This window comes from Rhineura floridana, chromosome 11, assembly GCF_030035675.1.
Source record: "Rhineura floridana isolate rRhiFlo1 chromosome 11, rRhiFlo1.hap2, whole genome shotgun sequence".
Taxonomy (NCBI): domain Eukaryota; kingdom Metazoa; phylum Chordata; class Lepidosauria; order Squamata; family Rhineuridae; genus Rhineura; species Rhineura floridana.
In genome coordinates, this window is record NC_084490.1 from 2,665,527 (window position 1) to 2,676,817 (window position 11,291).

General features: G+C 48.4%; 1 protein-coding gene across 1 annotated transcript in view; it reads right to left on the reverse strand.

Moving 5' to 3' along the window:
* ACADVL (acyl-CoA dehydrogenase very long chain) overlaps nucleotides 1–9,500 on the reverse strand; it is a 28,185-nt gene extending 18,685 nt beyond the window's left edge. The window contains exons 1-8 of the mRNA XM_061591332.1: nucleotides 9,314–9,500; nucleotides 8,797–8,875; nucleotides 4,577–4,651; nucleotides 3,430–3,502; nucleotides 2,772–2,836; nucleotides 2,189–2,323; nucleotides 1,179–1,323; nucleotides 634–763 (exon numbers count right to left, since the gene is read on the reverse strand). Of these exons, the coding sequence (XP_061447316.1) occupies nucleotides 634–763; nucleotides 1,179–1,323; nucleotides 2,189–2,323; nucleotides 2,772–2,836; nucleotides 3,430–3,502; nucleotides 4,577–4,651; nucleotides 8,797–8,875; nucleotides 9,314–9,378 (767 nt within the window). The 5' untranslated portion in view covers nucleotides 9,379–9,500. The remainder of the gene's footprint in view (nucleotides 1–633; nucleotides 764–1,178; nucleotides 1,324–2,188; nucleotides 2,324–2,771; nucleotides 2,837–3,429; nucleotides 3,503–4,576; nucleotides 4,652–8,796; nucleotides 8,876–9,313) is intronic.
* Between the last annotated feature and the right edge of the window lie 1,791 nt (nucleotides 9,501–11,291).

Sequence of the window (11,291 nt, forward strand, 5' to 3'; positions counted from 1 at the left end):
TTGGCTTCAGGCCATTTATTATTATTATTATTATTATTGAAACTAATGATTCTATATCTAGTCTTTGACTGCTGGATGCTACTGATTACTGTTGATTAATACGGGTTAATACCCTTGGAACTCACATAGGTCTCTGAGATCCCCTCTTTCAGAGGAAGAAACCAGAAAGAGGGGTGGTGGCAGAACTACTGGGATTTTAATCCTGAAGGAGGGAGGATTTGCCTGGGAAGCAGAGACCCAAAGGCGTTGGGACTGTTCTCGGAAGCAAAGAACCCCCCTTGGGGCGCTGAGGTCAAGGGACCCCAGGGGGACAATTATTATCATCATCATCATCATCTGGAGCTTTTTTGATACAATTTTAAACCTCCTGACTGTTACCTAGTCCACTGCTTTCACAGTTTGGTGGCTTTTAGTCATTCCATTTTAACGTTTTATTCTTTAGGGAATATATGATCAAAGGGAGCAGCCTAAAAAATTATTATTGGGGAGATGCATCTTCTAAAGAGAAGTGCAGCAGTTCCAGGCTCTCATTTATGAAGTCGCTCCTCAAGGATGCACGGAAACCTTTGCCCCTCAAATCCGTGCCTCCTCCTCCCTTCCCCAAATTCGTCCCTCCTTCCCCCCATCACACACCTGATCCAAAGTTTGCTCCCATTGAGAGTGTAATATGTGCCGCAGGGGCTGAGCTGAGCAGTTGAGCGGATGGAGGCCGCGTCTGAGCCGCTGGTCGGCTCCGTCAGACAGTATGCGGCGATGGTCTCACCTGGGCGGGGGCGGAAAGAGGGTCATCAGAGGCAGGGTGCCATTGTGAAAAAGAGGGTAATGAAGGGAAGAGAGAGACGCACACACACACTCCAAAAATACACACAGCCACCCTTTCTCCACAACCTGAGGTAGATTTCAAGGTCTGTGTGACAGAAATCTTTCTCAGTCCTCCAAGTCCAAACAACCCAGCGCGGCCTCAGTCCCCACCCACCAACGAAAGGGAAAGAAGGCAGGTTACATGGCTGCGTTGGGTGTCAGATGTTGTGGGGTGAAGGGGGGAACTTGCAAAATGGGGACCCATGTTCGGGGTACACCTCCCTCCCCAGCCCCTCATGGCACCCTCACCCTTTCTTTCTGCCATCAGTTGCCACCACTTGCCATTCCTCCATCCTGCCAAGGCCAGATCCCCTTACCTGTTGCCAGTTTGGGGAAATACTTCTCCTTCTGCTGCTTTGTGCCATAGAGGAGAATCCCTTTAAAACCGATCGACTGGTGAGCCCCGAGGGTGATGCCCACCCCCAGGTCATGCATGCCAACAACTTCCACCAGCCGAGCATACTGTGGGGGGGGGAGAGAAGAAAGAAGCAATGGGGGAGGGTAATGAGAGCCTCCAAACCATGGGCAGAATACCTGTCATTTGTTTACCTGTTGATAATCTGCACTTTCATAAAAATATATCAAGGCAGTACATGACTTAAAAAAAAGAAAATCAGCAAATAGCAACTATAAAAACAACATTTGAAACATCAGTAAATACAGATTGGTTAAAAAGAGAAAATTGAAATGGCAAAGGCCCGTCTAAACATCTTTCTTTCTTTCTTTCATTCATTCATTCATTCATTCATTCATTCATTCATTCATTCATTCATTCATTCCTCCTGCTGGAGGAAGGTCGGAATATAAATAAAATAATAAATATTTATTAGATCTGTTAGTTGCTTTATACTGTATAAACTAAAAAGTCTCAAACCAACTCAACAAGACAGAATATCTCTCACACACACAAAACAACAAAAATTAAAACCAGAACATTTTAAAAAACGAATGCTCATGCAGTAACATATTAACGAGGACAAGGCCTCCTAACTCCAGTAAAAGATGAGCACCGCCAGAGGGGCCCACTTAATTACCAAAGGCCTGAGCAAATAAACAGGCCTTTTTCTCAGCATCAAGAAAGCTCCACTTCCCTCACACAGGAAAAACCCACCTACCCACCCCTATCCCTGAATGGGTAGAATGTCTGTGAACATTCCATGACCCCACAGCAATTTAACCAATGGCTGGGCAGAAAAGCAGACTTGCCCTATTAAGGCATAAATCTTATATCTACCTTTTACAGCAGCCACTTTACACCCATTATTTCCCAGAGGCTCCCTCCGAGTTGGGGGGAGAAGGCATACACCCTCATAGCTGGGATCCTCACCTGAGTGTTGCTGAGTCCCAGCCCCCCAAAGTGAACTGGGATTTGCAAGCCAAACGCTCCAAGCTCCTTTAGGCCTTGCATTGCCTTCTCTTCCACATGCTCCAACGTATCATTTTGGGCTGGGTCATTCACCTCCTAGCAGGAGAGAGAGAAAGAGTCACCTCCTCTTCATCCCCAAATCTGTGCCTGGGACCTAACAAAGGTTGACCTGAAATAGTTGCCTGCTGCCAGTCACACCCACTCCCTCTGCTCTCGTTTTGCTCGCCACTTCGAGAGGAACATCCCTCACAGAATCATCGAGCTGAGATATACCCTGAGATCATCCAGTCCAACCCCCTGGGGCTCAGGGTAGGTTCTGCAATGCAGGATGCCACTTACAGCTTCCCTTAGAGATGATTAGCCAGCCTCTGCTTAAACATCTCCAGCGAAGGAGAACTCACCGTTTCCCCTCACAGCTGGCAAGTTTCTCCTGCTGTTCAGCCAAAATCTGCCCCTCTGCAATTCCCACCCACTTATTCTAGTCCTGCCCCCTGGAGCGAGTCTGCTCTGTCTCCTGCACGACAGCCCACCCTAAAGTCCTCACCTCAAAGAATCGAGAGACCGGACCCACCAGTTCCTGCAAAGTCTGGGCTTGCTCTTCAGTTAGAGCTGAAATGAGAACCAGGGGGCAGGGGACAGGAGTATCAGCACGCTCTATTGCGCCTCTCGTCTGGCAGAATACTTCTCAAGACTAAAATACGCACCTTCCAGCAGAAGTGACTGTCGCTTTCTTGTCTCATTCTGATTTTTAGACTCTGCACATTCCAAGCCTTTTCTGAGGCCATACTGGATTGCCCAATTGTACATTAAGGACACAATGGCTACTTAGCTGTGAGATCCTGCTCATGGGTAGCTGCATGCTCCAGGGACTACCTAGCCGCCGCCCCGGCTATGTGCAAATGTTGCCACCACAAAGGTGAAGCCAAACAAGTTGGCCTTTCCCACCCCACTTCTATCCAAAATTCTTACCCTTAAAACACAACCCCGCACATCCTCCCCTCTATAAAGGAGGGAAGCAGTATTACAACACTTGTGGGTCTAGGTCAAACACATGCATCTGGTTCAAGTGTCTAGCCCTCAAGGGGAAAGTATTGAAAATACATGGAGGCAGGGTATATTCCAGACTGAAAACAAAGGGAAGGTTTGGTAAGCTTTCTGACAGGTATATGAACCTGCCCCCAACAACATATAGACCCTTTTACCTGACGGATAAGGGAACACTTGTTCTGTGTTGATTTGGCCCTTGAACATCCCAATTGCAAATGACTTTGACTCCTAGACAGAAAAGACAACAACAGCAGGCCGCTGTAGCTCAGTGGATAGGACACCTGTTTTGCATGCAAAAGGTCCCAGGCTCAATTGTTGCAACCTTCACGTAGGGCTGGAAAGGACCCTCCTCTACCAGAGACCTTAGAGAGTCGCTTCCAGCCAGCCACTGGAGACGGTGCTTGGCTAGATGTGCAAAGAGCCTCACTCTGCACAATGCAGCGTCCTATGTTCAGAAGTTTAGACCTTCCCACAACTCACAACTTAAATTCACATGCGGATTAACACCTCAGTCTGGGGCGGGAAAAGGATAACAATGAAATTACATGAAACTTAAAATTTTGTGCCTCCTTTCAAAAGAGAAAATACCTAGTTATTAACGACATATTAACTACCAGCTAACTTTGGCCAGTTCAGAAACAGGCACACTTTGGAATTACACCTTCCCTATAATTAGTTGCCAGGCAGTCACTCACCCACCCTTATTAATATAATTTCTAGGTTGCCTTTCAGTATGAGACTCCCAGGGTGTCATGCCTAGCCCTGATCCGCTGCCAGACAGCGAGTCCTCGAAGGGTAAACCCGACACTCCACAGGTAAAGGACCCTGAGGAGGAGGCAAGGTCTTCTGGAGCCAATGCTGACGCTCTCCTTGAAGGGCCTGTTGGAGGAGGGCCTGCTGAAGAACTCTCGGAGCTGTCAAGAGGAGGAGGTGGAGCCACCACCACCGAGTCCTCGAGAACAGCAGTACCAAAAGGCCCAGGTGAAAGAGTCGCGATGCAGGATGCGACTATGGAGCCAGAGACATCGTGGGCCTCACAAGTAAGGGGTCTTAATGAACACACAGAATAACTGTGAACATTCCATGGCATCACAGAAACTCAGTCAGTGGGGAGGGCGGGAGTTCGCACAGCAACACACGAACCAATCCACACATCCATTTCACCACAGCACGCTCCCTTGCCACAGGACAGAATCTGAAAACCCACCCCCTCTCCAAATACATAGGGGGAGACTAAATTCGCTAAATATCCTGCCCCACAACTCCCTGCACACACACACACAAAAGGAAAAAAGCACATACTGCTGTTAATGTTCTCTTTTCTGACACCGCCTGGGATGCCGAATCTGCCTTGGCGCTTGATTTATCCAGTACAGCCTGAAAAAGGTGACAAGACATTATTTTATATTTTTCAACTTTTAAGTGCTGTGTTAGAGACGCAAAAAACAACATAAAAATAAGCTTTACTTACTTATTAAGCTGCCAACCAGTCAAGATTGGAACAGAAGGACCTTGACTGAGAGTCAAAGCAGATAACTCGGGTCTGGCTAGTTTAGAGTTGCCAACTCTGTCAGCCTGGCAGGCTCTTGCGCCTTTAATGACATGGTGCTCTGCCTCAGGCGGCAGACTTTGGTGGTACCATTACAGGCAGCAAATCGTCAAAGGATTTGCTTTACAGATTTACACTTGCACCACCATGTGGCATCTCTGCCGCTTGAGGCACCTGAATAGAGTCGGGCCTCCTCTGCCTTGAACGGTTGCACAAGAGGGCTTGTGTTTGTGTGGGTGGTGGGAAAGTCAACTGGTAATGCTTTCCAACTATCCACGCTGTGGGAAAGAGCACCCCCAGTGATTTTTCTGCCTGTTATCCAGTTGTTAAAGGAACGGCACCCAAAAATAAACAAGGGCAATCTGATGATCATGTACTGGAAAGGTGCACTTTTGAGCCAAGGTTGGCTACGCCACTGACTGTCCTCCACAAGGGCATGTATGCAAGATGACATATTTCAGGTTACCTGACTTGCCATGGTCTTTAATCTTCAGGTTGGCAAAGGCCATCTTACCCACTAGGCCCTGATCCAAACCAGATTACCTTCCTGCTCCTTCCCAAGGGCACACGCTCCCAGAAAGGCAACGAAAAGTTTGAGTCTTCATTGCCAGCACTTAGACTGGCCCTACTCATGCAGAGGTGGTAAGAGTCCTGAGGTTAGGGGCAGTACCATTTCAGACTGCAGGTGGAAAATCACATTTCTGAGAGCTCTGCTAAGTAAAACAGTAACTCCCTGAACATAGGAAAGCAGCCCGGAAGGGAACAAGCATGGCTAGGCATCACTTGCTCAAGTGCCGATTGTTTATGTGCAGGGTGATTGTTACATTTTTGCTGTTATTGGGATTAAGTTTTTGTATTTTGTTGCTGGACCTTATTACGAATTATAAGGGTATTGTATATTTCTTAATGAGATATTTTCTTTGACTATTTGACTCTTGTATTGTAGCAAGTGAATTCTGCAACTTTTTCATGTTGTGAGCCGCCTTGTGCATAGATTACTGTGGAAAATGGCATGCAAATGAACCATGATGATGGCGGCTGTGGAGTCGGAGTCAGTCGTGGAGCCAGAAGCAATTTTGGGTGCAGTCGGAGTCGGTAGAAATGTACCGACTCCTACTTCAAAATAAAATTAATATATTAACATTAATTTATTAATATTAATAAATTAATATACATTTGCCATTTATGAAGGAGTCGGAGTCAGAGTTGGACAGTAGAAAAATAGAGGACTCGGAGTCGAAGGTTTGATGTACCTGGATGATGTACAGGAAAACCTTCAGGAACAGCACAAGTATAGCCAAGACTGAAGTGGTACAGTCCTCCCTGCCACCTCATTCTCATTGTTATGTGTCAGTTGCTCCTCCCCTCCCCTTGCCAAGTCTAAGTGAGTAAGGAGTAAACTAGTCCACGCTGGGTGATCCTGTGCCCTTTCATGACAACCCTGTGAGGTAGTACAGGCCAAGGGCAACTTGCCCCAAAGTGCCAAGTGGGGCGTTTATAGCTGAGAGGTTATTTGAATCCAGGCCTCCTCAAAACATGCAGCACATAATAAAGGGGGAGGGGTTATGGAAGCCTTGCCAGCCTGATGCCCTCCATATATTTTGGGCTAACACTCCCATTTGCCCCAGTCAGCACAGGGAAGGCTGGGCTGTGCAACTCACTGTCACAAGATGGTGCCATGTGACTTTGAAAGGGGATAAGGCAACTGCAGGGAAGATGAGAAATACTCACCCTGTTCCCAAAATCCTGGAGAACAGCATGCCAGTCAGAGCAAACCAAGACCCGCCTAGGTGCTCAAAGAACCCGGCATTAAGCAAAACAGCCTCCTACATTCTTGTGACACCCATCAACTACTTACAATGATGGCTAACTGGAGCCTCCCTGTGCAGGAGCAGTGTACCTGTGAACAGTAGGATGTGGGGACAGGTGGCTGTGGAGGGCTTCTGTCTGCATACTCTGGGCTGGCCAGTGTTGCAAACAGGATATTCATTCATTATATTTGTCACATTTTTGTACTCAAGATGCCTCAAAGAGACTTGCATGGTAAAAATAAAAACAGACATTAAAACTGGATAAAAAAGCAACAAATAAAAAATGAAATTTGCATCAAACAATATACTTAAAAGGAAAAAATCCTACCCACCACTGTTCAAGGATGAGCCCAGCAAAGGCCACTGGCATATCTAACTACCCTCAGTTAAAAGCCATATGTCTGGGTAAATAAGAATGTTTTGCCTTGGGCCTAAAAACAGGCAGCAATGGCACATGGTGTGCTTCGCTGCAGAGAGCATTCCACAAACAGGAAGCCACCACTGAGAAGGCCTGCTCCATGCGGCCACCCTACACTCCTCCCTTGGAGACGCCATGCAAAAAGGGTCTCAGATGATGACTGCAGGGTCTGGGTTGGTTCATGTGAAGAGAGGCAGTCCTTGAGGTCCTGGGGTCCTGGACCGCAAAAGGTTTTATAGATCAAAACCAGCACTTGGAATTGAACCTGGAAACTAATGGGTAGCCAGTGGCAGTCGAGCCAGGATAGGGGTTATACGCTCATAACGCTTTGTCCCGGTTGGCAATCTGGCTGCTTCTGTGTTCTACACCAGCTGCAGTTTACAGACTATCTTCAAAGGCAGCCCCATGTATAATGCATTGCAATAATCTAGGCTGGTCCTCTGGGGCCAACGCGGTTTCTCTTATTTCGCCCTAAATTACTCTCGGGTGCAAAACTGTTCTGCAAGAGGCTAAAAGCAGGCCTGAAATCAACCCTGTCGTGGGGGTGAGGCTGCAGAAGGCATTCCTCAAAGGCTATTAGGAAATCCTGGCGGGATCCCAGGGCTGTTGGGATATTTGGAGCTTTGTTCCAGGAGTTCCAAAGCGGCTTTTGCTGGCCCAGCCGTCACCTTTTCCCTACATACTCCGCAACACAAGATTAAACACTCTTGGAATAATATGACCTTTCCCCTAGAAAGTGCCACATGTAACAGCCCCGAGGGAGAGATGTCCGGGGTGGAAATGGCAAATTACAAATGCATCTAGTTTGGGAAGGTGGAACGGTCTGTATAGATCCCACCACATTTGAACGGCAGCCGCCTTGGGGGTGGAGCGTTTAAAAAAGAGTGTTCAGAATGCATCTGAATCTGGAGAGGGGAGCAGTTATTAGTCAAGAGCAGCCAATCTGGGGGATGCTTTTTACGACTTCTAGAGCAACCACATCCACACACCATTCCAAGGAGGTGCTTAGACTCCAAAGAGGCTTACGCGCATCGGGGGAGGACCCTTTTGCCTAATATTATGGAAACCCAAAAAGAAGTGAGGCACCAGGAATTCAGAGTTTCTGTATTTTTTTTTCGGGGGGGGGGTTCATGAGGTAGACATTAAAATAAAAGGGCCAAGCGTTGCCAGGGATCTCAGTGAGCAGAATCGAGCTGCCCAGGCCAAGATCCACCAGGCAACACAGACTTTCAAACCGCTTTGTTTTTAAAAACAACAAAGTTCCTAGCCCTCATGAAGGGGAGAGAGAGGGATAGGAAACACCACGGGCCATGGTGCGGTCTAGCAGACGGGGGAGATCTCAGTTCAGGTCACATTCTTGGGCAAGTTAAACTGACTCGCTCCCCACCTGTAAAACGTGCATACGGAACTAGCCCAATGGAGGTTTTGCAAGCATCAATGAGCTTAATTACTCAAGAGGCATCTTGTCAAATTAGAGATGCCACGTGTCAACAACTAACTACCTTTAAGGAAGGCTTAACCTTCACAGACCGGTTTCTGTTTTTTTTCCAGCAGCCGAAACAAAAACTGTCCCTCTCCCCCACAAATTCATGATCCTTCCCTTCCTTCATTTTCCCCACCCGGTCTCAACTCCACAGAGACATTATCTTGCAAAAGTCCCTGGGCCCAATCCACCAGGACGAGGGATTCCTACGTAAGACCCACTGGTGTAAACACCCATAAACAGGTACACCCCCCCAAATACCTCAGCAGCCTGTGCAGCATAGGGTCTCCTTCCAAGCAGATGGGGAGGGGGATACGCCAAAGCTGGGAGCCCACCAGACCTGGGGGAGGAAAAGGGGGAGGCAGAAGAAGAAGGTGGTGAGCAAAAGGGGTCCTGAACTCCCTAGACCGGTGGGGGTCCCAAGCGCTCTTATTTCTTGAGGCTGAATGCCAGGCCAGGCCTACTCAGAAGTGAACAGACTTGAGTTCTGCCGTGTCCGTTAATTTCACAGGGTCTACTTTGAGTAGGTCTAACACTTGATGCGGCAATTCTTTTTTTCTTTTCTTTTCAAGGGCTTTTCTCTTTGTTGTGGGAGGTCTATCAACTACACACTTCACAGCACACCACCAGCAGCCCCCCCCTGAAAACCTTCCCTCCCAAAAGTTGTTTCCCCCCCAACAGCAAGTACCCCACAACCAGCGCCCCCCCAAAAAGCATCCTTCCTCTCCCAACACACCAACACAACTCCCCCCTCCCGATGAGGCACCATCAGACTCACCTTCGGGGGCAGCCCAGGCGCAGGAGGCCCCAGCAGCGCTTGGGGGGCAGCCGGAGAGTATGCATGCTTGGGGGGTGGGCTGCGGTCCTCTATGGGTCTCTCTCCCTCTCGCAGGCGCTTGCAGCTCCTTCCTGCACTTCCCTGGATCTCCTCCCCGCCACCCATGCAAGGTCACAATCCCAAAGGGAGGAGGGGGGAATAGAGCTAATTACTTCCTGCCCCACCAGTGGCCCGGGGCATGCTGGGAGTTGTAGTTTTCTCCCCACAGAGACGTGGCTCTCCCTCCCGCAGAGGAAGAAGGCCCTTTCTTTAGGGGATGGGAGGAGGTGGGGTCAGAGGTCGATTTTTAGGGAGATGGCGGCCCCGAGAATCTGCAGAGTGCCTTTGTCCCCCCCCCACTAACTTAAAGTTGGGATCCATCTAAAGCGACGGGTGCATCTGTCCATGTGCAGAGGGGCGCTGGCTTCTGCTGGAAACCTGCCCGATTCCCGACCCCCCCCCCGCAACAAGCAATGGGTTCAGCCCTGCAGCTCAGAGATCTAGACCCCAATCTAAGAAATATACTGTATTTATGTATATGTATATTGTTTATAAAAGACAAATAAGTGGGTTATTTGCGTTAGAACAAATTAAACCAGAACTGTCACTAGAAGCTAAAATGACGAAACTGAGGTTATCATACTTTGGACACATCATGAGAAGACCTGATTCACTAGAAGAGACAATAATGCTGGGAAAAGCAGAATAGAGTAGAAAAAGAGGAAGGCCAAAGAAGAGATGGATTGATTCCATAAAGGAAGCCACAGACCTGAACTTACAAGATCTGAACAGGGTGGTTTATAACAGATGCTCTTGGAGGTCACTGATTCATAGGGTCGCCATAAGTCATAATCAACTTGGAGGCACATAACAACAGTGTATGTATGTACTGCCTGCAAGTCGATTCCGACTTATGGCGACCCTATGAATAGGGGTTTCATGAGGCGGAGAGGCAGTGACTGGCCCAAGTTCACCCAGGGAGCTTCATGGATATGTGGGGATTCGAACCCTGGTTTCCCAGGTTGTAGTCCAACACCTTAACCACTACACCACATTGGCTCTCTATAAATGGAAATAATAATAATAATAACAATAATGGACTTCTCCCAGATAATTGTGGAGGGGCACGGTGGGAAGGGAGAGACAGGTATTTTAATAGGGGTTTCACCTCACCACTTCCCTTCAAGCCGACGTTGGCCCTTGTCTGGACCAGAAACTGGTTTTGCTGCTCAGCCATGAAACATGGTGCCACTGAACATGTGCAGAGTGCCTGCCGCCTGTCACACCAGGCGGCTAGGCCTGCTCTTTCCATGCAGCTGTGAGGCAAATGTCTCTTGTTTTACATTATCATTGCAGGGGGCGGGGAGACTGTGGCCCTCCAACTCCCGCCAGCCTCTAGCCAGCATGGCCAATAATCAGGGATGACTGGGTGGCCAGATCCCACCGCCTATTGATAATAACTTCCAGGGCTCTTTTATTGATCGTGCTTGCCTTTGAGAGGCTGGTTATGCCATGGGCATCTTTTAAAAACAGAAGTTTCCCTTTTAACTTTGCCTATCATGGTAGAGGTCGTGGATGGGAGTGTTGGGAAGGGGGGAGGCAAAATCTGTGATTTCCTCCCCTCCTAATTTTGGACAAAGCGCTTCTCTCTGGGGCAGCCCCAAAGACCATAGAGCTTCTCTCTTCTGTTGGCAGCAATACTTCCCAGGAAGGATGCACCTGAAGTGGTTTTTGTGTTGGCTATTAGGCAGAGGCTTCTCTCTCCCCTCCCCCCTGCTTTCAATATATTTTGGAGGGTGAAGCACTCACTGGGTGTGGAAATGCTTATGTGCTATTTGCATCCAGAATTGGGCAGGAGAGGGGCGACCCGTTACCTTGCTGCCACCAGGGGGATGCAAAATCACATGCCCATTCAGTAAGAGAATAAACCCAAACCCCG